At 42.7% G+C, this 27,540-nt stretch overlaps 1 protein-coding gene across 4 annotated transcripts; it reads right to left on the bottom strand.

The window, feature by feature from the left end:
* Nucleotides 1–7,934: 7,934 nt before the first annotated feature.
* UPF3B (UPF3B regulator of nonsense mediated mRNA decay) lies at nucleotides 7,935–23,948 on the bottom strand. 4 transcript variants are annotated; one of them, XM_073879214.1, is made up of 12 exons: nucleotides 23,677–23,948; nucleotides 22,668–22,774; nucleotides 22,391–22,497; nucleotides 18,914–19,012; nucleotides 17,511–17,621; nucleotides 16,020–16,063; nucleotides 15,359–15,541; nucleotides 14,920–14,958; nucleotides 12,914–13,074; nucleotides 12,267–12,561; nucleotides 8,842–8,947; nucleotides 7,935–8,061 (listed from the first exon to the last, which is right to left on the bottom strand). In XM_073879214.1, the coding sequence occupies exons 1-12, from the start codon at nucleotides 23,830–23,832 to the stop codon at nucleotides 8,051–8,053; spliced, it is 1,419 nt and encodes a 472-aa protein (XP_073735315.1). In that variant the 5' UTR covers nucleotides 23,833–23,948; the 3' UTR covers nucleotides 7,935–8,050. The 4 variants fall into 4 exon arrangements, with proteins under 4 accessions (XP_073735315.1, XP_073735314.1, XP_073735316.1 ...); XM_073879213.1 differs by having other exon boundaries at nucleotides 7,935–8,947; nucleotides 23,677–23,947; XM_073879215.1 differs by lacking the exon at nucleotides 18,914–19,012 and having other exon boundaries at nucleotides 7,935–8,947; nucleotides 23,677–23,947.
* Between the last annotated feature and the right edge of the window lie 3,592 nt (nucleotides 23,949–27,540).

The raw sequence follows: 27,540 nt of genomic DNA, 5'->3' as shown, positions 1-27,540 counted from the left end.
AAAGGCATCTGGAGGAAGGGGAAAGGATGTGGAATGGCTGCGTGTGTTTACTGGGGAAGTCGAATGCCCTTACTGCGTGCAATAGTGGGATGGACGGTACTGTTATCTGCAGCCCAGTGTAGCCCATGTGCTGAGAGGGACGCATGGGATGCTGGGAGAGCGCAGAGCACCCCCTTCCCCCAGCCCGGGCAGGAGAAGGTCGGGGCAAAGGTCTTCAGAGAAGTGGCTGCTTGAGGGAAATCCTGACGAAGGAATAGGAAGGGGCAGACAAGGGGAGTGAGGGACGGCTTTCTGGCTTTCCAGGAAGAGGGAACTCTATATTTGCAAAGGTCTAGAGACCCGGAGCAGGTATTCTGGGCCTCCCAGGGCAGGCCCAGGAGTCTGAGCTTTATCCTGGAGGCCAACAATCTGCAACTTCTTAAGATTTTTTATTCATTTATTTGACACACAGAGAGCACAAGCAGGGGGAGGGGCAGAGGGAGAGGGAGACGCACGCTCCCCCCTGAGCAGAGAGTCTGATGGGGGCTCGATCCCAGGACCCTGGGATCATGACCTGAGCCGAAGGCAGACACTTAACTGACTAGGTGCCCCTGTGGGTATTTTTTTTTTTTTAAGTTTTTTTTTTGGTAATCTCTACACCCAACATGGGGCTCAAATGTAAATCCTGGGAGGTCTTATGTTTTGTTCACTGCCGTTTTCCCTGAGCCTAGACTAGTGCCACAGAAGGTGCTCAGTAAACATTTGAAGAATGGATGAATGGAGTCTAATACACCAACCAGCCAAAATACAAGAACAGGCTCCTCGGGGCAGTTTACATCTTCACTGCTTGGCCTGGGCACTTCTTGTTTTGAGGAACCCCTGAGGCACTTCGGCCCAGCTAAGAAGGTTCCTCAGTGTAGTTTGAAAATAACTACTGAAGGCAAATGGGAGCCATTGAAAGCTTTGGAAGGGTAAGTGGCAATTATGGAAGTATTTTAGAGAGACCCTATGGGCAGCTGTATGGAGAGCAGATGGGGGCGGAGGCAGGAGTGGAAACAAAGAGACCCATGGGGGGCTAGCGCCACAGCCCCCACGCCACCATGTTCTTTTGTTGCAGTTGCCTAGTGGTCCCTGGGTCTCTCCCTCTCACTCCTTGGCGACTTAGCTCCTGGCTCGCTGGCACTCTCTCGAACACCACTGATGTCCTCATTCTTTTTTTTTTTTTTTTTTAAGATTTTATTTATTTACTTGAGAGAGAGAGGGGGAGAAGCAGACTCCCCGCTGAGCAGGGAGCCCGATGCGGGGCTCGATCCCAGGACCGTGGGATCGTGACCTGAGCCGAAGGCAGACACTTAACGACTGAGCCAGCCTGTCCTAATTCCTGATGAGTGCAATATCCATGAAGATGCTTCCAGCTCCTTGGGCTCCTGTCCTCCGGTGATCTTGTCCTCCCCACACCGCAGCCACTCGATCCCTTGCCATACCTCTGACCTTGGCGTTAGCCCATTCTCGCTCTCCGTGCCGCTCAGCTCCTCGGCCCCCTCAGCGCTAGCCCTACATCCCTTTCATCTAGCCTCGCTTCCCTTCTCCTAGAGCAGTTCTTCTCAAGGTTTCATGCGCAAGCCAGTCACCTGGGGGTCTTGGCAGAATACAGATTCGGAGTCTGCATTTGTGACAACTTCCCGGGTGATACGTGTGACCCTGGGCCGGGGACCCACACTTTGAGTAGCAAGGGCCCAGACCAGAGGCTGGCAAACTTCTTCTGATGGTAAATATTTTAGGCTTTGCGGGCGACCTGCGTCTACTGCAACCGTTCAACTCCGCTGTTGCAGCTAGACAATACGTAAACCGAGGGGTGTGGCCGCGTCCCGATAAAATTTTCGTTAGAGAGGCTAAAATGTGAATTTCAGAGAGTTTGTGATTGTCGCAAGCAGTTCTCCTGATTTTTTTTTAACCATATAAAAATACAAAAACCCTTCTTAGCTTGCAGGCTGTGCACAAATGTGCAGTGGCCAAGTGTGGTCCACAGCCAGCCTGTGGCCTGGATGACAGTTTCAAGCCTCTCGCCTGTCCTCAGACCTGCAGTCCTTCCTCTGTTCTCGCAGTTGATGGCCTTGCTCCCTAGTCCGAGAGGCACCGTAAGCCATCACGGGAGAACTTGCCTAGCTCACCCACCACGTCCCAGCCACGGGCATCTGTGCCCATCTCCCCTGCCTTTGTCCCCCTTCCTACCGATGAAGTGTCCTTGCCACAACCAGCCTCTATTTTAACCCCTGTCACCTATTCGAGAACCTGGCTCTGGCAATTCCTCGCTTTCTGTCCCCACTTCTCATGGCATCGTTCCCATCCACATCTGAATACACAGGGTCACTTCTCCCATCTTAAAAACCTGCCCTTTACCCCAGCTCTCTTTCCAACTACAGCTCTTTCCCTTCCTCCCTTTACAATAACACTGGGAAAGATTTGTCTATAGCTGCCATTCCCGGTCACTCTCTTCCCTTTTTCTCTTTTTTTTTTTTTTTGCGATATAATTTACAGACAATAAAAGTTACCACTTCAGAGTATACAATTCGGTGCTTTTCAGGAGGTTCACAAGGCTTGCAACCATCCCCACTAATTCCAGAATACCTCATTACCCCCAAAAGAAGCCTGTACCTGTTAACAGTCACCCTCCATGCCCCTTCACTGCCCAGCCTTAGGCAACCACTAAGATACTTTCTCTCTATGGCTTTGTAGATTCGGGACATTTCATATACATGGAGCCATACGTTATGTGGCCGTTTGTGTCTGGCTTCTTTCACTTAGCATCATGTTTTCAGGGGGCCTTCACGTTGTAGCATGTTAGTACTTCATTCCTTTTTACAGCTAAATAATATTCTGCTGTATGGACATACCATTTTGTCTATCAGTCAATGGACACGAGGGTGGCTTCCATTTTTTTGGCTCTAGTGAATAATGCCGTAAACACTGGTGTGCAATTATCTGTTTGAGCACCTGTCTTCAGTGATTGGAGGTATATACTTAGCAGTGGAATTGTTGGGTCCCATGATAACTTATCAACTTAATGTTTAACCTTTTGAATAACTCCCAAACTGTTTTTTCCCCACTGTGGTTGCATCATTTTTACATTCCCTCTAGTAATGTAGGAGAGTTCTGATTTCCCACATCCTTGTGAATGCTTGTTATTTTCCATTAAAAAAAAATTTGATAGCCATCCTAGTGGGTGCCCATCCTCTCAGGAACCCACTCGAATCAGGTTTTCACCTAGCACGCAAACTGAAACTGTTCTGAAGATCACCCGTGACCTCTCTGTTGCTAAATCCCAACTTAATTTCTCTGATAGGATCTAATTTGGCATGTCGGCAACATTTGTCTTAGTTGACTTCTTGAAATCAACTTTCCTCACTTGGCTTCCAGGACAGTACACTTGCTTGGTTTGCTTCCCCTCTTGCTGACTGCTCCTTCAGAATCTCTTTCTCTTGGGGGATGCCCGGGTGGCTCAGGGGGTTGGGCGTCTGCCTTCGGCTCAGGTCATGATCCCAGGGTCCTGGGATCGAGCCCCGCATCGGGCTCCCTGCTCGGCGGGAAGCCTGCTTCTCCCTCTCCCTCTGATCCTCCTCCCCGCTTGTGCTGTCTCTCTCTGCCTCAAGTAAATAAATAAAATCTTAAAAAAAAAAAAAAAATCTCTTCCTCTGGTTCTTTATCTTTTTTTTAAGATTTTATTTATTTATTTGAGAGAGAGAAAGCACGAGAGGGAAGAGGGTCAGAGGGAGAAGCAGACTCCCCGCTGAGCAGGGAGCCCGATGTGGGACTCGATCCCAGGACTCCAGGATCATGACCTGAGCCGAAGGCAGTCGCTTAACCAACTGAGCCACCCAGGCGCCCTCTCTGGTTCTTTATCTTATGTCTAAATGCTTGAGCGCTCCAGACCTCAGCCCCAAATCTCTTCCCTTCAGTCTATACTTACTCCCATGATGATCTCCATCTCATGGCTTCACATGTCCACAACCTAGCCCCTGATAACCCCTGCACCACCAAACCAACCACACACACACACACACACACACACACACACACACACACACACACACACCATTTTTCTTGCAGTTTTCCCCATCTGAATCCTTTCTCCATCCTTCCGGTTGCTTAAAAAATCTTTGACTCTCTCACCCCCCCCCATCTGGTCAGTCAGCAAATTCCGGGGGCTCTACCTACAAAGTATGTTCAGAATGTGATCACTTCTGACTATTTCCACTGCCACCATCCGGTCCAGGCGACCATCATTTCTCCACTAGACTATTGCAAGAGCTTATCCTCTCTTTGTCCTTCTTTCCCCTGCGTTGGTCTGTTTTCAACACAGCAGCCGGAGGGATCCGTTTATTTTTAAAGTATTAAGTCAGATTATATCACACCTCTGCTCAAAACTTTGTGGTGGTTCCTATATCATTGGGAAGAAAAGCCCAAGTCCTAACTCTGACCTATAGGATCTTGCCCGTTAGCTCTCCGACTTCACTCCATCCCTTTTGGCTGCCCTCCTCCTTGCTCACTCTACTCCAGCCATTATGGCCTCTTTGCCATTCCTGAGCAGACCAGGCACGCTTCTACCCCAGGGCCTTTTCACATACTTTTTCCTTTGGAGGCTTGTACCCCCAGACGCCCATGGAGCTAGCTCCCTCATTACCTTCTCAAGTCTTTACTCCGAAGTCACCTTCTCATGTAGGCCTTTCTCAACTCCCCAACCATGAACATCATATTCCCTTTCCCTCATTTATTATTTCTCTCAAGCACCTGTCACTTTCTTTTAAATAATCTCTACACCCAACATGGGGCTCGAACTCACAACCCTGAGATCAAGAGTCGCATGCTCTGACTGAGCCAGCCAGGTGCCCCGCAACTGTCACTTTCTAACAATGCTTATTGCGCTTGTTTTATTGACTTTCTCCACTTGAATGTAAGCTCCACGAAGGCAGGAATTTTGTGTTTTAGTCACTGATGTAACTCCAGAGTCTAGAACATAAATGGCACATGGTGTATGCTCAAAAAATAGTGAATGAATGAATGAATAATGGTAACCTGAACAAGGGCAGCGAAGGAATGGAGAGGAGGGAGAGGAATTGGACAAACGATAGTGATTGGCTGTAGGGAGTGAGGATGGAGTCAAGTATGACCCTCAGTGCTGAGTGGATAGGTGGTTGACATCCTCGACAGGAGGGGGAGGAACCTGAGTTGTTTGGGACCAGAAATACTTGTGGGTCATTTGGGTACAGATGTCTAGCAGGCAGCTGCATCTGAGATTAGGGGGGTGGTCAGGGCCGGAGATACGGAAGAGAACCTTAAAGTCTGGAAATATAATCTACCATATATTACAGTTGTAATGAACAATTATGTATTTACCCATGTCTCCATAGTAGGAGCTTGGTAATTACTGATAATTATTTGGTGAATGAATGAACATGAGTTTTCTAAGGATGGCTAATCCTATGTACGTAGCTGTCAATATATACTTTCCAAGGACTCACCACATGTGAACCTATCTTTGCTACCTTGCCTTCCTTAATAATGACGTAAGTGATCATAATAGATTTTTGTGGTATAGAATACGGCCCCAGAGATTATAAAGAAAATTCTGGGCAGGCCCCATAAAAACATAAAACATACACGGAGTTTCTGTATACCAACAAAAGGCTACAAAACTCTTAACCTTTCCCCTATGGAATTAAAGATGGCATCTGTGAATACCACGGAGAGTTAGATCTTCATTTACTACCCGAGTTCAGTTACAGCCTCAGGACTACCTTATGTAGGCCTGCTGGGGAAAGGGGGTGCGGTTTCTGTTTTTGAAGGCCTGAATGCCCAAAGCCATCTGTTTGTCACTGCCCTGAAGGGACCGAATTCCACTGCCCTCGCCCCTTGAATTTTTCCTGCCTGCTTCCCTTAGTGTCACTGTCCACCAGAGCAGCTAGCTCCGCACGGCTGTGAGTATCGTGAGGGCAGGGACCTTGTTCACTACCACAGTGTTGGTGCCAGCACACACGAGATGCTCAGCGAATGTTCCGATACCCCACGTCTCAGCTGTCTCCATCCTGTCGTTGTTCCCAAACAAACCAAACCTTTGTCTGAAGTAGGCAAAAATGGAATGAATGCTTACTTTTGCATTGTTTACAGCAGTTGGTTTTCACTAAGACCATGAAAGGATGAGTTAGGAGGAAGGGGAGCCAACTAGGGAAAGCAAGGCGGCCCTGTGGAAAAGGAAGTGAGCATGGATGTTTTAAATTGCTCAGCAGGACGGAGGGCCCGCCTGTAGTCTCAGCAGCCGATCTTCTTTTGGGATTTTCTCCAGCAACACTTGGCAGCTTAGGGGCGGGAGACTCCCACACCCGGCCAGGCCATCATAGCCCTGCTCACAACGGGGCACCGTGCTCTGGTTATTTCTAGTTGTTTCTTGCCACCACTAGACCATGGTTTCTCAAAGACAGCGACTTGAGTCCTTGACACCCACCCCCGCCCCGGGGCCTGGCACACCGTCAGTGATTAGTAAATGTTGGCTAAAATGAACGTAAATGGAAAAAATATAAGGGGTGCAGGGAAGTGTGGTTACCGAGTCGGACTGGCAAGGCAAGCAGAACGAACGAGGGAGGTGCCGATGGGCAAACAGCCCAGAGAGGGCTGGCTGTGGGTCCCAGGCTGGGGAGGGAGGCAGGCGCTATCAGCTCAGGGCTGCGGGCTGCGGAGCGTCGCCTCTCCACTTCTCCGCAGGCCTGCTGTCCCCTGTGCTGCCCCGCTTTCGCCTGCCTTCCCGGGAGACCTACGCTACTGATGATTGCTTCCCCTGGGGCCTCTCAGAGCTTTCCTTTCAGCTTCCAAGCAGGCTTTAGTAGTTCTATTTAAAACAATCCTTCATATCACCACCATTCACCGGTCTTCATTCTCTCACTGCCAAACTTCTCTCTGTGCTGTTTCCATTCTCAACCTCAGTCTGGCTTCCACGCCCTAGGATTCCAGGTCATCAGAGATTTTAAGTCACTGAAACCTGTGGCCTTTATTTGAGCATCACACTTGACCTTCCAGCAGCATCCAACCCTAATGGCCACTTCCTTCGCCTTCTTCAGTCTTTTCTCCTGGGTTAGGGAATGTCGGAGTCTTCTGGTTTCCCACCTACTCTCTGGCTCCTCCTTTTCTGTCTTTGTAGATACTTTCCTCACCTGTAACCTTAGGGTTCCTCAAGGCTGGGCCCTAGGTCTGCTTGTTCTTTCTTCACTCTCTTTCCCTAAGTGACTAAATCTAGACCCATGGCTTCAATGATCACCTAGAACTAGATGAATTCCAAATCTCTATCTCCAGCCCAGATCTCTTCTCTGAGCTCCAAGGTCCAATTATCCAGCTGCCCCATCTGCATTTCCTACCCGCCACTCACCCCTCACCGTAACATGGTTTCTGCTGCCTCGGCAATTCACTACTGACCTCAGTGCTGCCAAGCCCGGTGAGCGCATCTCAGCTTCCCTGACCGCTCTGTGGCACAGACCACTGCCAGCCATTCTCTTTGAAATTTTCCCTTCCTGTATTTTAGTCCTCTCTCCCAGTTGAGGACCATTCTTTTAGTCATCTTCAGTCCTCTTCACCTGCCTCTTGGGATACCGGTTTCTAAAAGCTGAGTAAAACTAAAGCAGTGGCTTATTAAGTAAAGGCAGACTGACGCCACATTAGGAGAAGCTGTCAGGATGAATATTAAGCAGCAGCTCAAGGATGTTGTCCACACATTTTGGTTCTTGTGGAACAAGAGTAGTGAACCATGATTTGATCTTGGTGGGCAAAATAAAATAATGCTAGTGAAGGCAGAAATAAGCATCCTTCCTCCCCTTTCAAAATACCCAAGGGGTTAATTCAGTATCAAAAGTTTAATGTCTCAAAATGAATAGCTAATTTAGTAAAGTTAATAAATACACTTGGCTTCACACTTGAGTGATGTTGATATTTATTGACATCAATGCAAAACAAGCCAGGACTAAAAGTTGCTATTTGACAGGAACAAATATTGATACGGTTTCCTTCCTGGAGAGGGTATGCACTCAGATCATGAGACCTAAGATTAAAACAAAGACTGGATTGTCAAGAAACAAACAAGGGTTAAATTTTACTTATTAATATAAAAACTGCTAAAGGCAAAAGGAGATGTTTAAAAATACTCTTTATGCTAAGCTCACGTAAGCAAACAAAAAACTAAATCCTAAAATTTTAGGACACAGGATATAGACACGACATGACTTTAAATTTTTGTACAGACGAAAATTTGTTATATCCTCCACTGTCCTTGTACTACAATTACATGCTTGTTGCATCTACACTACACAAAGTCAACAGTTATCATCAACAATGAATGTAACTAGATCTGAACAAGACTTCACAGTGACTCTGTTCCACTCAAATTAAGAAAATTCAATCCAGGATTTAACAAAACCTTGCTTTTAGAACCAGCTGTCTTTTTTTTTCCCCCTTCTCATGTCATACCTAATTAAGTCCTCACCGGACCTTTCCTGCCTGCAAACTGCAATGCATGTCCTCTCCCTCATCTTTGTCTGACACTTGAAAATTAATTTGTAGGAACTGCATAAAAAATGAAATTGAACTTCCAACCTGAACCTGCGATCAGGTTCCTGCTTTGACGCAAAGAAAAAAACATACTCCTCTGCAGTGTACCCCACCAGCACAGCGATCCCCTTTCTCTCTCTCTACTCCTTTGCCCTGAAGGCACTTCTGGATTGCTTAATACATGCTCTTTGGCTGCCTAGACAGTCAGGACACCTAAGGCCTTTTGGACTTATCACTCCTCTCCTCCTTCTTTTCTATGGCTAATACCACTTTCCTGCTTTTTTTCTATTGCTGAATCTCCAGACTTGGTGCTGTCATCAGGCGGACAGAGTCGATTTCGGCTTCGAGCTCCTGGTTGGTAAAGCTGCATTGCTGGGCGATCCTAAAATAAAATTAAATGTTAATGTTACAACACTGCTACTAAACATTTACAGGGGATTTTCAGAGTCATACGTTGTGTATTGATATATACCAAAAACAACTCCTACGAGATCAAAAATGTGAGGGCACAGTCCCTGACAGTGCTGATGGTTAACTTGCCTCTTAACTGCCCACTTCCTTTCCCCTATCTCCAAATAAAAGCAACCATTTTGTAAGTATTATTTTCTAAGCCTACGGTACGTTTTCAGTAATTTTCTTAACCATTTCAAGATGAACTGAATTAGCTTGAATTTCCTTTACTTCAAAACCTCAGCCATTGCCTGTCTCTCTTCCCCATCACTAAATTGACTTTAACATTCGCTGCCACGTAAGAAAATTTTTGGAGTAAAATAGTAAATAAAGAGGGGCGCCTGGATGGCTCAGTCGGTTAAGCGGCTGCCTTTGGCTCAGGTCATTATCCCTGGGTCCTGGGATCCAGCCCCGCGTCCGGCTCTCCACTCAGCGGAGAGCCTGCTTCTCCCTCTCCCTGCCACTCTGCCTACTTGTGCTCTCTCTCTGTCAAATGAATAAATAAAATCTTTAAAAAAAAAATAGTAAATAAAGAATGCAAAGTCTTAAGTGGAGACCTCCCTGAAATTACGAGCTCAGACCCCATGCAACTTGCCACAAACATGATTATTTCTTAATTCATGTATGGCAACTTAACACCCCAGCCTGAGACTCTCTAGGTGGCATTTTAGATCTCAGATTCCTAAATAAGCCCCAATTAAAGTCATCACGTACCTCTCAGTTCAAGTAACGTGTGTGGTTTATGACAGTATGATCCTGGAAAACTTAGATGTATAGGCCCTTTTTAGAATTCAACAAAAAATTACATGAGCCTTCCTGACTCTTTCTCCCTAGTGTATGAAAGTTAGCCGTAGGGCGCCTGGGTGGCTCAGTTGGTTGGGCGACTGCCTTCGGCTCAGGTCATGATCCTGGAGTCCCGGGATCGAGTCCCGCATCGGGCCCCCTGCTCAGCAGGGAGTCTGCTTCTCCCTCTGACCTTCTTCCCTCTCGTGCTCTCTATCTCTCATTCTCTCTCAAATAAATAAATAAAATCTTAAAAAAAAAAAGTTAGCCTTAAAGCATTATTCTCAACTGAATAATTCCAGCAAAATGTTTCACTATTTTTATAAGACAAAATGTTGAAACAGGTAAGATTCCTGCATAGTATTTAAAGAAATGGATGATGGGGCTCCCACTGTGCAAAGATGGGACAATGTAAACCTCAACAAGGACAATAACTGATAATAACAAGTTGGAATACACCAAATATTTCTAAATCCACAAATTATTACAGACAAAACAAAACACTGATTACCTAGAAGCGGCTGGGATACCAACTCATTACTCTGAATGCTGGTACATAAAGGGAAAGTGTTTATCCCGCCTTTCCTATATAAACTGAATTTCAGGCTAAAAATGTTTTATAGTAGATGGATCAGGCTTACAATACCTGAACCTACTGATCAATGGTTTTTTCAACTTTATCACCTTGAGAAATTTTAAATCTATAGAAATGTAAGTTGCAGACATCATGACCTTTCATCCCTAAATATTTCACCTTGTATATCCGAAAAACAAGGACATCCTGTTCCATAACCACAATACAATTGCTATTGATCAGAACATTACACTAGAAAGACACCCTTTTATGTCCCATGCCTCCTGATATGATGCAATAGGAAGTACACAACACAATCTTCGAAGTATTCTCTTTTTAAGATTTTATTTTTAAGTAATCTCTACACCCAATGTGGGGCTTGAACTCACAACCCTGAGATTAAGAGTCGCATGCTCTACTGACTAAGCCAGTCAGGCGCCCCTCTATCTATGAAGTATTCTTTGTTTTTTAAGATTTATTTATTTATTTGAGAGAGAGACAGTACATGGGGAGGGGCAGGGAGAGAAGCAGACTCCACTAAGCGCAGAGCCTGATGGTGGGGCCTAAACCCACGACCCTGAGATCATGACCCAAGCTGAAATCAAGAGTCAGACGCTCAACTGACTGAGCCACCCAGGTGCCCCAATCTATGAAGTATTTTTGCCAAAAATTGAGCCTGAATATATTCAGGCCTGTAGGTGAGGAGCCACCTGTTTTTATGAATAAAGTCTGATTGGCCCACAGCCATACTCATTCTTTTACATATTTATGCCTGCTTTCCTTCAGAGCTTAGTGGTTCTAATAGAGACCATATGGCCCACAAGGCCTAAAATATTTACCATCTGGCCCTTTACAGAAAAAATCTGCTGACCCCTGCCCTAGGTATAACTACTAGTTTTCAAAGAAACAGAGAAGATAGAGAAACATGTTAAATGGTACCACAGGGATATAATTAGCCCAACCAATTTAGAGCCGATAGCTCCTCAGGACAAACTACAGGTTTCTGTAGCAAATAAATGGCAGGATAACGAAAGAAGGGGGGATTGTTTAGATTAAAAGACACTTAAGGATACAAGACCATGTTTAGAGCCTATAAAGAAGTTATTAGTGAGACAATTGCAAAAAACAACACAGAAGGTAGGGCATTAAGGAATTATTATTAGGGTTTTTTGGGGGGGTATGAAAATGCTATTGGGGTTGTATTAAGAAAAAGAATCTGGGGCGCCTGGGTAGCTCAGATGGTTAAGCATCTGCCTTCGGCTCAGGTCATGGTCTCAGGGTCCTGGGATCGAGTCCCACATCGGGCTCCCTGCTCTGCGGGGAGCCTCCTTCTTCCTCTCCCCCTGCCTCTCCCCCTGCTTGTGCTCTCTCTCTCTCTCTCTCTCAAAAGAATAAGTAAAATCTTAAAAAAAAAAAAGAATCTGTCTCTAATATTGATGTATTTAAAGAAGATGGTATGTCTAGGATTTGCTTAAAAATAATCCAGGGGCGCCTGGGTGGCGCAGTCAGTTAAGCGTCTGACTCTTGATTTCAGCCCAGGTCCAGATCTCCGGGTTGTGAGATCGAGCCCCGCATCGGGCTCTGCACTCAGTGTGGCGTCTACTTGAGATTCTCTCTCCCTCTCCCTCTGCCCCTCCTGCTTGTGCTCACTCTCTCTCGAATAAATAAATCTAACTATCTATCTATCTATCTATCTTTAAAAACTCTGTTCTACTTTTGTGTCCTTTTGAAATTTCCACAATGTTAATGAAAGGACCCAACCGAGACTGAAAAAAAGTTGCAGACAGTTCAACTTGCCCTTTACAAAGTCTGTCATAAACGGGGAGCTAGCCCTTTCCTTTACACTTGCAGGGGGGAAAAAAAGTCCTCACGAAAACAGAACGAAAAGCAGCACCTTGTTTCTTATGCGATCTCTCTTAACCACTTCCTCTTTCTTTTCAGTTTTTTCGGAGCCGCCTACTGCTTCTGTACTTTCAGTCTTCTTTCCTTTATCCCGGACCGCTTCTTTCTCTTTCTTCAGCTCTTCCTCCTTCCTTTTAAAAGCCTTCTCCTTCTCGTAGCGCTCCTTCTGCCTGCGGCGCTCCTCCTCCTGCCGCTTCAGCCTCTCCCTCTCCCGCAGGACGCGCTCCGGGTCTCGCTCGTAGTCCCGCTCCCGCTCGCGGTAGTCTCTGCCACTCTCCTCTTCGGGCCTGCGTGGGAAACAGAGCTGAGCGGGCCCTCAGAGCCCATCTAGTCGCACACGCACCAGTGCTCTGATTAGCACCTGGCTGCTACAGTGAGGCGGCACTGTTGGAGCCGAGTCAAAAACTACTAGCGTTTTGAAAACCAGTAAAAAAAAAAAAAACAAAAAAAAAAAACAAACAAACCAAAAAGTGCACACCAGAAGTCATTCACCCAGGTTAAGATGCTAGAGTATTTGAAACCTTTCCTCCTCATCCCCCCACCCCTCATAATTCAGGCACGCGTCCAGGACAGGGCAGGAAAAGTAGCACGTAGAAACATGTTGAAAACAAGTGTACCAAAGAGCCCTCAGCTACCGACCTCTTAGGCTTTTCATCTTTAGGTTCACCATCAGAGCGCTTGGGCAGTGTACAGCTCTGCCCACTGGCTCTTTCATCATTCAGATTCTCTTTGTCCAGTTTCTTTGCTTTTTCTCTTTTATCTAATTCTTTTTCGTCTCCCTTTTCTGGCTTCTTGAGTAGCTTTAAAGAGAACAAATTTATTATTTTGAAGGGTGGGACATTCTCTTCTGATTCTATAAAGAAAACAATATACTAAATATTTTAAATCTAGGCTGTAGAAGGCCTCTTTCTGCAGGTACTCTTCAACTTACAGGTGAATAGTGCACAAGAGCAGTGATTGACTAAAAGGATGCTATTAATGTGAAAGTGTTATCCACTCAAAGTGGTTTAGTCACTTGTGGCAACAGGATCAAGACTCCTTTGGCTTTAGATGGGTCAACCTTTCAGTGAACCAGTGCCCACTTCCAAGTACGCCTTCTGTAGCCAACTAGCATACTGATATAACTTGATGAGAAAATTGGCCACAATTTAAAATTCTAGGCAGATTACTGTTGGACCGTTTTCTTGTAGTACTTGGAATGACAAATACCTTTGTCACCAAAGGAGAGATCCATTGCAAGAATAACTTTGCCTTGAGCCTGAGAATAACACACTTATGATGGTACAATCACAGTTTTCATTATTTGATTTAAAAATCCAAATACCTCACAGAACAGTGAAGTTCCATCTCTACTGAGTAGGAACTCTGCTCAATGTCACTATGTATATACACATATATATATGTATACACACATACATATATATACATATATATGAGATACACACATATATATGACAGAATGGAATTCTAAAATAAACGTGCTTTATAAAGTCCAAATTGCTATCAAAATAGTTTGTCACCACTGCCACAAACCTCTCTAGAATACCCCCAAGCGTTGGATATTCAGAGAGATTCTTAGGCAAAATAGAAGAATTTCAAGTCTCAGAGTGAAGGCATCATACAAAGTTTCATCTCAGGGTGAAGGCATCACACAAGTCACCAAGCAAAAGGCAAAGCACCACAAGACTTAAGCATGAAGTATTTCAGCACACAGCCACTGCAAATGGCGAGTCCAGACTGGACACTGAGGAGGCACCAATGTAAAGTGAGGCAGGTTTCACTGGAAGTGTTTTTTTCTAATGAACATCTTTGTTGGAAGCCAGGATGTTCATTACTCTATTAAGAACATTAGTGCATGTTTCTAGTATGGCTGGCTCTACCTTCTGCCTTGCTGATAGGAATAGCCAGTCAGGTCACTTGTGGCATGGCAGAGAGAGAGATCACTAGAAGGAATTAAGATGGGAACCTTTCCACCCCACTACCAAGCTCCTTATCGCCAATAATGAGCCCGGGAGAGCCTTGGGGGAACAGGCCCTGGCCACGTAAAGTGCTTAATTTTGAGGAGGTAAAAGGAGACCCTGCCACCATTTCTGTGAGATTTTTTTCTGACTTTCTCTGAAGTACTAGGTACTAGTACTTCCCCAAGAGGTTTGTGGGAGCAGAAGCTGCCTAAGCCATGCCCTCAGAAGGGAAGCAGTAAGGCTGGGATTTTTCTACAAGTTTTCCTCTTCCTACATGCAGTGTGTTAATCAGAATCTGCCGCTCACAGATTCCCAGGTAGATGAGAGAAGGTAGGGAGAATCATGTGAGAGGGGAAGCATGGGATACAGGATATTTATCCCTAATATTCCCATAAGGCAGCCCGTTAGGAGAGGCACAGGAAGAGAAAGAGCTATTTAGGCACAGTTATCCTCTAGCTGTATACTGTTGAAGCTTCTGGGTACCCAGCAGAGCATCAGGAAGTCATCTGGGCTTCCTTCTAAAGTAGGAATTTAAAATGGCTCAGATTTTAATAAGACTCAAGTCAGTCTGAAGGAGTTTTCTACAGGTATCACTACCACCACCACCGAAAGGACTTATTATTAACTAAGACCTGTGTGTGTGACATGATACTAGGTGCTCTGTATCATGTACTTGGTCCTTACATTTTTCTGATTCACAGCTTGTAACAGAAACCTGTGTACCTGAAGACAGTGGAAAACAAACAGATGAGGCAACTTCATGTATCAAATATGAAGGAAAAGCTGCATAAAACCCATAATTCATGCCAGCCAGCCCTAAGCCCTTACTTATGAAGAACTGAGAGAATAATAATCCAAACATTGAACATTCTCAATGATAAAAATAACGCAGATATTCACTGAAGAAATATGTAAGTTATGTAATCTGTTTAAATTATCAAGAATTTTAAAAAATAATACTATTAGCATTATAGTAAAGATTCCTATTGGTTCACCTCCCCCCCAAAAAAGACAACAAAACCAAAAAATTGTATTTACACCAACACAAGATGCATGCATATTTAAAGAAGTAGATACATGCAATTTTTAGCAACATGCAGTCTATTTAAGTGATTTTCCATACCTTAATCTTTGGTTCATCCTTTATTTTTTCCCTTTCTGGAACTCGGTCTATCTTCTTTAGCTTTTCTATATCTTTCCTTTTTCGTTTTTCTTCTTCTTTCCATTTCCTCCTCTCTTCTTCTCTTTGTCTTTTCCTTTCTATTTCTCGTCTCCTTCTTTCTTCTCTTTTTTCTTCTCTCATTCTCTGGAAAGAAACATCAACATAAGGCTGCAAACAAGATAATCATCACCAAAAACTTAATCCCAAAGGTATAGTGAGAACCCACTAAATTGGATCGTCCTTCCTTCCTACTTTCTACAAAGTGGCATCCTATCTCTTTAACCCCCTTCCCCATCCCATTATGAATATGAGAATAAAGACCAGAGCCTGCGAGTATCAGAGTCTCCCACTGTTGCCTTGCTATATTTCCAGAGGCTTTCTGAAAATCAAGGGAGTGTCTCTGGAACAAGCTAAAGACTCTCTGGGTTTGCAGAGTGAATCCTTGGCCCAACAACCAGACTGAAGGAGAGGGCCAGAGAGTGAGGCCAATGAGCTAAATCTTTAAAGAATAATGGTGGAAGAAGCAGCTATTTCTCCTCTAGGAACCCAATGCTCGTATGTTTACAGACTATGAACCAATGAAATAAAAGTACTGAGAGAACTATAAAAACAAAAGGTTTACCTGCTTGTTTTTCAGGAAGCTCAAAAGTGGGGTTGTCTTTTTAGCTACATAAATGTAAACAGATTATTAATAATACTTATCAACCCCTAGAAAGGATTCCATTTTCTGACATTCCCTGCCAACCACCCAAGGTGGGGAAAGTATACCCCTTAAAACAGTTCACAAGTACGTTATCAGAAAGAAGTTTCACGATATTCTACTTCAATTCTGAAGGTTTAAAATACTTTTTAAAAAGTGAAGAAATTCAAATTAAAACAATTTCTTAAAACAGTAATTCCCAGTGTTGGTGAGAATTGAGTGCAAAGGACATTCTCTTGTTTTACAGATGGGAATATAAATTTGTTCAACTGGGAAGAAATTGGAGGAAGGAGCTAAAAACATCTAATCTTTCTGACCCTACAATTCCACTTCTGGGAATTTATTCTAAGGAAATCATCAGAGATGGGCTTATACTCTGCATCTATTAATAAAAACCATTTTAGGGGCACCTGGGTGGCTCAGTTGGTTAAGCGTCTGCCTTTGGCTCAGGTCATGATCTCGGGGTCCTCAGATTGGACCCTATGGGCTCCCTGTTCATTGAGGAGTCTGCTTCTCCCTCCCTCTCCCCCTCCCTCCACCCCTCCCACCGCTCGTGCTCTCTTTCACACTCTCTCTCAAATAAATGAATAAAATATTAAAAAAAAAAGTTTTAGAATATGTAATTTTCAATATCCTGAATAATGCTATCTAGTCTTGTAAATAGTTTTTTTTTAATGTTTTGGGGTGTTTTGTTTTGTTTTTAGAGAGAGAGAGAATGGGGAGGGGCAGAGGGAGGGGAGAGAATCTTACGCAGGCTCCATGCTCAGTGTGGAGCCCGGCGCAGGGCTTGATCTCATGACCCTGAGGATCATGACCTGAGCCTAAATCAAGAGTCGGGATGCTTAACTGACTGACCGACCCAGGAACCCCGCCTTATAGTTAGGTTTTTGAAAGCATACTTCCTTTGGATAAATTCCTAGGAGTGGAAATCTTGGGTCAGGGGCTTTGCTTATGTTTAGAGCTGATAGAGGAGTGACCATTTATTACTAGAAGAGTGACAATTTACTACTAGAACATCCAAACTAGACTTTCTCAAAAAGTTTTCAATTTTGCAGTAACTAATTTCACCTTTTGGTATTTTCAAATTTTTTTCAGCAATGTGAGCTGCTTGTTACTAGAAAATACCAGTTGATCTTCAAAGGCTTACCAACATCTAAAGGTCCCATGAGTCTTTAAACTTTTTCTACTTATATTTATGTGGCATTAAAACAGGTCACAGAGAATTTTTCCCATCTTATCAATGCATTTACATAACCCTGTGAGGGAGGTACTATATGCATTTTACAGCAAAAGAAACAGAGTCTCAGAGAAGTAAATGCCTTCCCCATGGTCACACAGCAAGTGCCAGAAGTGGGAGTCAGACAAGTCTTCTGAGGAAAAAGCCATTGTCCTTAATTCCTGTTGCCCACTTACCTATTAATTCTCTATTTTTTGCTTCTATTTCCTCTAGCAGTGTCTCTGGAGTAGATGTCATTTTCTCATTATCTGCAGCATAACTTTCCAAAAATTTTCTATATTCTGGATCTAAACCATTGTTTAAGTAAACAGAAAATATAGACCTTAAAAAAACTTTCTACATCATGGAAGATTAAAAATAAACCTAAACATACCCACTAGACTATTTAGGGCTTTATCGGTCCCTTACTCTCAGAACTCCTATTCCCTATATGCACTAAGGGAGTCTGGTATAATACGGAGTCAGGGATAATCAGACACCACAGGAATGTTCAGTAGTTTGCTTTAAAAGTCACTGCTCTAACCAACCCAAAGTCACACTTATGTGAGAATTGAAAGTTATAATTATGGGACCTTCACAGTATTATAGATAGCATGTAAGCAATTCCTGTATGGGTACACCTCGCTTTAAGTAAACCGAACGTCTGAAAATCAGGTGTTCCAGAAAGATAAATTGAGGTCCTAGATGTTGCACTGGAGCTTATGGTAATTCCTGGAGTTGTTTTTTAGATGCATCCGACATCAGAAAGGGTAACACATCTGAGTCATTCCATTGCTTGTACTTGTGGAGTTTCTGCACACTGTGGAGCATGTCACTGATCTAGTCTCCCATATCTGAATTTTGATACAATCAGTAAGTACCTGTGTGGTGAAATCTTTTCCATGTTTTCTTTATAAAATACCCACTATAATAAATAATGGAAATCAAACTAGATGATTCCAAAGTGTCAATCAGATATAAAATATTACAGCTAAGTCTTATCCAACATAACCTTACAGAGCTCAAAATCTGGATCCAGTTTACCCTACATGGCAATTATTCTAGTTTTTCAGTTCCTCTATGCCAGTTCAATGTAATTACTATGTGTGCAGTTAGCCGCATATTTAAAGCCTAAAAAAAAAATAGGCCACTTCAGCTACTTTATATTGTTACTTGAGTTACTGAAGTATAGAAATTTTTCCATCCCACCTCTCAGTGATAAACCTCCCCTCTTTCAAAAATGGAAACCAAAAAAATCGTCATAAAATAGTATGAGACCTTAAGGAGTTGTTGTACTTTGATACATCTCATTTTTCCCCATTGTCTTCTAATCAACAAACCAAAGGTAATTTACTGCTCAACAGTCAACAATACATTGCTTGATGCTGGAGGAATGAAATGGCAGTAGTTGGAAGAGTGGGACTTCCACAGGAAACCCACTTCCATTCTAACAATTAAACAAAGCTTTCATCAGTGAATTACATTTCTCGTGAACCTTATTCTCTATGTTTTCCTATTAGAAGATTGGAATCCAATTAAATCCCACAAAGATAATATTTTTTAATGGCAATAGCATTACATAACTAGAGCTATACTGTACCATCATCGATAGTCCCAACTTTGGTATCTCTTTTCTTAGTCTTCTTTTTTGCAGCTTTTTGAAAAGGTGCAAATTCTACTATAGCAGGATATTCCTGACCTGTTTAGAAAAAATACCACACTTGCTATAACATAAAAAAGTCAAAAAGTGGATACAAGAGAGTCAACCCACCGCTCTCTAGGCCTTTGATGGGAGTCATCGGAATAGGGCCTCTCAATGGGCATAAATCACATGAGCACAAATCACATGGGCACAACTAAAATCGATGTGTTACCAAAGGAGCCCCAAATTCACATAATGAAAAAGATACGGCAGGGAAGTAAAATATTCATTTAAATTCAACTTGTAAAGTGTGATATTTTGATTTGTGGGGAAAAAACAATCTACAAATCAATTTTCATTCAAAAATACATCATGAATCTCTAGACTAGGCAAATCTATAAAGATACAAAGAAGATCAGTGATTGCCTAGAGCTGGGGCATAGTTGGGGGAGAGTGGGGAATGACAACTAATGAATATGGGGTTTCTTTGGAGTGCTAGATGTATTCTAAAATTAGATTGTGGTGATAGCTGCACAACTCTATGAATATACTAAAAACCACTTTAAAAGGGTGAATTTTATGGCATCTGAATTATATCTCAATAAAGCTCTTTTTACACCAGGAGACACCAAAAGCACAGGCAATAAAAGTGAAAAATAGATAAATTGAACTACATCAAAATTAAGAACTTCTGTGCATCTAAGGACAAAACTGAGTAAAAAGGCAACCTACAGAATGGAAGAAAATATTTGCAAATCATTTATCTGATTAAGGGCCAATATACAGAATATATAAAGAACTCCTACAACTCAGTAACAAAAAAACCCAATTAAAAAATGTTCAAAGGACTTGAATAGACATTTCTACTAAGATGATATACAAATGGCCAACACGCATATGAAAAGATTAAAATATTACCTCACTAATCATTAGGGAAATGCAAATCAAAAGCACAATGAGGTATCACCTCACACCCATTAGAATGGTAGCTATTAAAGGAAAAAAAAACAGAATAACAAGTGTTGGCAAGGACATGGAGAACTCAGAACCCTCGTGCATTACTGGTAGGAATGTAAAATGGTGCAGCTGCTTGGAAAACAATATGGTGGTTCCTCAAGAAATTAAAAATAGAATTACCATATGACCCAGCAATTCCACCTTTGGGTAGATATTCAAAAGAAGTGAAAGCAGAGACTTGAACAGATATTTGTACACCCACATTCATAGGAGCATTATTTATAATAGCCAAAAGGTGGAAGCAATTCAGATGTCCCTCAACAGATAAATGGATAAATAAAATGCAGTGTGTGTATATACACACAATGGAGTATTACTCTGGCTTAAAAAGGAATTTCTGACACACCCTACAACATGGATCAACCTTGAGGACATTATGCTAAATAAATAAGCCAATCTCAAAAAGTCAAAAAGTATATGATTCCACTCATATGAGGTACCTAGAATGGTCAACTTTATACAGAATGATGGTTCACAGAGACAGAATGGTAGTTGCCAGGGGCTGGGAGGAGGGAGAAATGGGGATATGGGGATTTACTGGGTAAATTTAATCTAATGGGTATAGAGTTTCAGTCTTGCAAGATAAACAAGTTCTAGAGATTGGTTGCACAACAGTGTGAATGTACTCAACACTACTGAACTATACACTTAAAATGGTTAAGATGGTAAATTTTATTTATGTGTATTTTACCACATTTAAAAATGTAAACAAAAAAAAGAAATCAGGTAATATATGCAATAACACAGATGAATCTTGAAAACATGCTAAGTAAAAGAGGCAGTCACAAAGGCTACATATTATATGACTTGTCCAGAAGAGGGAGAAGGGGAAATGATTGCTAACGGTTATAGGATTCTTTTTGGAATAATGAAAACATTCTGGAATCACATAGTGGTGATGGTTGTACAACTTTGTGAATATACTAAAAACCACTGAATTTTATGGTATGTAAGTTATATCTCAATACAAAAGACCAAGTGACTGCGGGAAAAAGAAAATACACCAGATCCCTGCTATAGAATAATGTCATAAAGGGTATAAAATACTATCATTGGCACATAGATGTAAGCCAGAATAGAATAAGCAGAAGTGACCAGAAGGCATCACAAAGCGGTCAGGGAGAAAACATGATTTTGGAAATCCTAGTGAATGCAGAATCAGATTAGCTTATTAACTGATCTATTTGAGAAGGAACAGATAAACCAGACTGAAGCAGAAGGAACTGTGGAAGAGAGGCTGAAAAAAACAAAAACAAACAAAAAACCAGCAGTGAGGCGAGGCTCTGAAGGACTCTGACTACCAGGCTAAGGAATTTGGACCTTTTTCCCCTGCAACTGCTATCTTAAATCACTATTTTCAAAAACATTAATTTCATGGCAATATAACAGACTGAGTTAGACAAAAATGAAAAAAAAGGAAAATTCTGTAAGTTTAGAGACAATGGTTGTCTAAGCATTAGGAGGGAAGGACACAGTGTTAGAGTATAAATAGATGAGCGAGATATTTAAAAACAATAAATTGACAAGATTCATCACGTGTTTAAATATAAGGGATAAGAAAGATCAGAAAAAGTTAAAACACAACTCAGATTTCCAGGAACACACTGCTATCTACTGGAATAAAGTTGGAGTACAGAAGTAACTGCTTTTGGTGGGGGAAGGGGGGGCGGAGATTAATAAAAGCTGGTCAAACCCGGTGGCAATTCTTCAACTTTTACTGGCATATTCCCTGACAAAGATTTCATTTTTACCTAATTTGACACTGAGAAACAGCCCAACAAAAAGACACGTCATTTACCTATGATCACAAAGCCAAAAGAAAAGTGGTAAATGGCAGCTTGGACATTCTCTGGCTAAATGTTGCAAGGGGCAGATAATAAATAGAGTTAAGGCTGAAGTTTTTCTTCTCTATAGACTCCTGGATACAAAGTGGGAAATCATCAAGTTCGATGTTTTAAGTACAAATACAAATTAGAAAGTTGAACAGTATTCCAACTGGCTTAAAGGATTTACATTAAAATAAATCAATGTTGGTCCTTGAAGCAAGATGACAAGTAAGTATTTAAAATGTGTCATACAAGTTCAAAGAGTCATTTATCAGTATTACTGCTCCAACTAGTAAATAGTCAAAACAACAGATCATCTAATCCAGGGCAAAAAAATTTGCCACAGGAAGAGAAAATAGTGGCAATTTCATTCAGCTGATCAAACTACAGAAGTAACAGGTTAATAAAAATACCCAAGGGCTGTGAAAAGTCACACATCTGTTTATAAGACTACAGTAAGCTCAGCAAATGTGTAAAACTTTATCACCCAGAATTTTAGAAAAGCTACGAAGGCATTGAGAAAACAGCGATACACACATTGTCTTAAACATACAAATGACAAAGAAACTCCCCTTCAGTTATAAGGACTCACCTTTATTGTCAAGGAATACATAACCATCAAAGCGATCCCTGAACAAAATAATGTCCTCTTGGTTTTTAAAGTTGATGTATGCTCTGGCATACATATGAGGATACAGACTGCAGAGAGGAAAGCAATTATGTAAATGTGCTTGCAGGTGTCTGGCTGAATTACAAGTATGCATATATTAAAGAGACAGGTTCAAAAATCAAATGGAAAACAGTAGGATAAAAAAGAATGGAAGAAAATTTTTCATTTACCCCCGCCCTCTTTTATTTATTCATTTTACCTAGTATCATTAGAAAAAAACTCAAAATAATCATGCTCCGGCATAGGCTGAAGATGTTCCTGAAGCTGCTCCTTGGTCAAAGTGGGAGGTAATCTCCGAATTACCACCTTAAGAAATGAATAAGGAAAATAAAATTAGAACAGATCAATTTTCTGTCATACCCGAAAGACTCACTGTCTCTGAAAATAGATGGTCTTTAAAAGATGAGCTCACTTATAAAAACCCGGAGAATATTATTCTAATGCTGAGAATTAGTCAAACAAAATATTAATTTTTTTAATAAACTCTTAGAAATGAGAACTGCAAGGAGCAAGGAAAATCTCAGGTTCTGTTAAACGGAAGCCCCGCAGTTCACTTGGTTTTCGCCATCATTTTCTAGCACCCATTTTTCAATAGATATATTAGCAAGAAATTAGTAGGCTAACCCTGATCTTTGTAGGTGCCACGAACATTTGACTTATTATCGCCCTACCACATCCGACACATCCTAAAACAAAATCCTTCCTCATTCGGCGTAAAGAATTCAAAACTCCACGGAATACTCAAAGTTCCCTCGTTGCTCCCCAGATAGGGTGAAACTGACCTGGCCCCCCGACCATTAATCCCCCCACTCTTGCTCAACTCGCCTCCATTAATACTCTTTATCACAAACTACTCCCACCCCTGCTGGCCCCTTCACTATTTAGTAATTCCCCCCAATCAACCTTTTAATTCCTCATTCTCTTTACTATCGCTCCCCCTCCCACTATCATCTCACGGCTCTGACCTAAACCTTCTCGTCTGGGAATCCCCTCCTTTTCCCTCACTCGCACCCCGGGGCTTGGCCGAAAGGGGCTCTCCCCCCGCCCCCATCTCGGACGAATGGATGAAGAGAAGGTGACGCGATTTTCACTCAGGTGAAGAAACAGAAGCGCGGACTGGGGGAGGAAGAGGGCAGCCCCATTCCCAACCATCCTCGCGGGTGGCGGACCCGTCCCGCCCTCTCCCGGGCCAACCGCCGGCCAGGCACCTTGCTCAGCGCCTCTTTCTTCTCCTTATTTCGATCCTGCTTATCTTCCCCTTTGGTGCTGTCCCCCGAAGCCCCACCGCCGCTGCCTGTGGCCCCCGGGGGAGTCAACAGGGTTACTCGCTTCTCCTTAGGCCTATGCTCCTTCTCCTCCTTCATGGCCACGGCTTCGCTCCTCACAGCGGCTGCCGGGCCTAAACGCCGCTACGCCGGGCACCTACGACGCCCGGCCCACTCCCGTCGAGCTCCGCCCCCAACAAACGCCCCTAGTGATAAGCCGGGCCCCACGTTCCATTGGGCCCCTCCAGGATCTCGCGAGACTTCAGGGCGCCAGGCTTCCTTTGATGGAAAGGTTTTAGCACCTGGTCTTAACTTCCCGCCTATCGAATCCCTGCACCGCCCAATCCCCTCGCGGCCCATACTCCCTCGGGGCCGCTCTTCTCGCGTCTTTAACAACTCCGCCATCTTGGCTAGAACGACTCTTTCGCGGACTACAAATCCCGGCATACAAAGTGGTTAGCCGCTTCTGGCCGGGCTTTCTGGAGCCTTAGCTCAGTGTCTCTATTTGTAGTAAATAGAATCTTTACTATTCAAAGTTTAGTGTTTGGGACGCTTGCGTGGCTCAGTCAGTTAAGTGTCTGCCTTCAGCTCTGGTCATGATCCTAGTCCCCCATCGGGCTCCTTGCTCGGCGGGAAGCCTACTGCTCCCCCTGCTTGTATTCACTTGCTTTCTCTCTCTCTGAAAAATAAATAAGTAAAATGAAAAAAAAAAAAAGTTCAGTGATTTTCAGATCAAAAGATAGGTTTTGCAAAAAAAAAAAAGTAAGAAAGAAAGCAAGCTAGGTTCTGTAGGCTTCGTTTTCCTCAGGTAACCCAATGTTATCCAAAGTTTACCTCGCTGGGGGAAAGACTTGTGTTTTTTTTTTCTTTCTTTCTTTTTAGATTTCTATTATCGACTCTAAATGTACTTTCAGAAAATTTGGAATTTCTTTTCCTTACATTGATTAGGATTCACAGTTACTTACCATTCACTGATATTTAAAGGAGTGATATGACCAAAATGTATGAGATTTGTTTTCCTTATCCTTTTTTAAGTAAAAGGATGCTATCATGGTACTAACACCTCACGGGGAGAAGAAAATAAAATATAACCCAACTTGCTTTAGATGGGTTTACCCTTTTTCCCGCTTTGAAAAAGGCTAATTATTCATTTTTTAAAGGATTTTATTTATGAGAGAATGGGAGAGAGAGCATGAGAGGGGGGAGGGTCCGAGGGAGAAGCAGACTCCCTGCTCAGCAGGGAGCCTGATGTGGGACTCGATCCCGGGACTCCAGGATCATGACCTGAGCCAAAGGCAGTCGCTTAACCAACTGAGCCACCCAGGCATCCCCTAATTATTCATTTTTTGTAATAGCGGCAAACTGGAAACAATTCAAACATCTCAACTGGCGAATGGATAAACAAAATGTGATACATCCATAGAATGAAATAATACTCAGCAATAAAAATGAACTGATACATCTAACAACATGAATGAATTTCAGAATGATTATGCTGAGTGAAAAAATCCAGACACAGAGAGTACATGCCATACAATCTCATTTATATGAAATTCTAGAAAAGGCAAAACTAGTAATAGAAGGCAGATCAATGATTGCCAGGGGACAGGGGTAGGGAGAAGGGATTGACTGCAGAGAGACTCCAGGAAACATTTTAGAATGATAAAAATGCTCTTTATCATGGTTGTGGTGGTTGCATGACAGCACACATTTGTGTAAACTTGTTGAATTGTACACTTAAAGTTGGTGACTTATTTTAAGTAAATTAAAACTTCCAAGTTCACCCCTCAGGTTTAAAAAAATGCAAAATTTGAAAAGTATTTCCCTAAATGATAGAGCATTTGTATTTCATGGAGTCAAAGGTACCATTTGAATCTAAGACCACCAGGGACTCCTGGGTCACTCAGTTGGTTAAACATCTGCCTTCAGCTCAGGTCATGATCCCAGGGTCCTGGGATTGAGTCCCTCATCAGGCTCCCTGCTCAGTGGGGAGCCTGCTTCTCCCTCTGCCTGCCACTCCCCCTGCTTGTGTGTGCTCTCTCTCTCCCTCTCCCTGACAAATTAAAAAAACCTTAAAAAAAATCTTTAAAGGGCACCTGGGTGGCTCAGTTGGTTAAGCAACTGCCTTCGGCTCAGGTCATGATCCTGGAGTCCCGGGATCGAGTCCCACATGGGGCTCCCTGCTCAGCGGGGAATCTGCTTCTCCCTTGGACCCTCCCCCCTCTCATGCTCTCTCTCTCTATCTCATTCTCTCTCTCAAATAAATAAATAAAAAATCTTAAAAAAAATCTTTAAAAAGAAAAAAAAAACAAAAAAAAATCTTAAAAAAAAACCACCATTATTTTACATAGCAAGAAAGAAAAAAATGCCCATTGAACTATGACACACCATCAATTTTAAGATTCATCCTGATTTTGGAGGTGTTAAAATATGGGGGGGATGGGCGCCTGGGTGGCTCAGTTGGTTAAGCGACTGCCTTCGGCTCAGGTCATGATCCTGGAGTCCCTGGATCGAGTCCTGCATCGGGCTCCCTGCTGGGCTGGGAGTCCGCTTCTCCCTCTGACCCTCCCTCCCCTCATGTGCTTTCTCTCTCTCTCATTCTCTCTCTCTCAAATAAATAAAATCTTTAAAAAAAATAAACAACAAAATTCAGCCAAATAAATTTGAAGATCTAATTGGCTTTATTAAGGGGTTCTTGAATTGGGCAGTATCCCTTCTAGCAAATAGAGAAATGCTCAGAAGAGCTGTACAAAATGGAAGGTTTTTATAGATAGGAGGGTGGGGCAAGGAAGTTATTAGCAAAAGGAAAGAAATGATCGTTTGAGGCCAGGACATCTTTCTGAGAGGAAAAGAAAGGTAGGGTGTTTATCATGCAGATTACCTCACTAGTGCTGATCAGGAAATTTCACCTTGACTGTTAAAAGGTCACATTCCTGGGATATGTTGAAACTGGAATTAAATCTTGGTTTGCTCTGTTGGGGGGGGGCAAGTGACTCCATATCAGGGTTTGTTTTTTTTTAAACACTTAACATAGTCATAGCTTCTAGGGATTAGGGTGTAGACAACTTTGGGGGGCATTATATTGTCTACCACACACTGTAAAGTTTCTTTTTTTTAAAAAAGATTTTATTTATTTATTTGACAGCACAAGCAGGGGGAGTGGCAGGCAGAGGGAGAGGGAGATGCAGGCTTCCCACTGAGCAAGGAGCCTGGTGCAGGGTTCAATCCCAGGACCCCGGGATCATGACCTGAGCCGAAGGCAGACGCTTAACCGACTAAGCCACCCAGGCGCCCCATGTAAAGTTTCTTTTTAATTAAACTTTTAATTAAGGTATAATACATGTACAGACAAGTGCACAAATAATAAATGTACAACTTGATAAATTTTCAGAGTGAACACACTCATGTAACTAGCACTGAGAGCAAGAAACAGTATTGCCAGCAATCTAGATGCCCCCTTTGTTTCCCTTCCAGGTCACTTCCTCTACCAAGAATACCACCCTCCTGACTTCTAACACCATTGGTTAATTTTCCCTGCTTAGAAGTTTATGTAAACTAAACTATATGGTGTGTATTCTTTATGTCTGGCTTCTTTCTCTTAACATTTATGACTAAGGGATTTGTTTATATTCTCATGTGTAGCTTTGAATTGTTCATTTTCATTGCTGTATAATATTCCATTGCATGAATCTACCACAGTGTATCCATTTCACTATTTGGGGTGCTGCTCTGAATATTCCAATACATATCATTTGGTGATCATATGTATGCATTTATATCAGATACATACCTAGCATTGGAATTGCT

Source organism: Callorhinus ursinus, unplaced genomic scaffold, assembly GCF_003265705.2.
Source record: "Callorhinus ursinus isolate GAN/ISIS: 27379988/994484 unplaced genomic scaffold, GSC_fseal_2.0 scaffold33, whole genome shotgun sequence".
NCBI classification, from domain to species: domain Eukaryota; kingdom Metazoa; phylum Chordata; class Mammalia; order Carnivora; family Otariidae; genus Callorhinus; species Callorhinus ursinus.
Note: the sequence above shows the minus strand (reverse complement) of the source record. Positions and strands in the feature narration are given on the sequence as shown.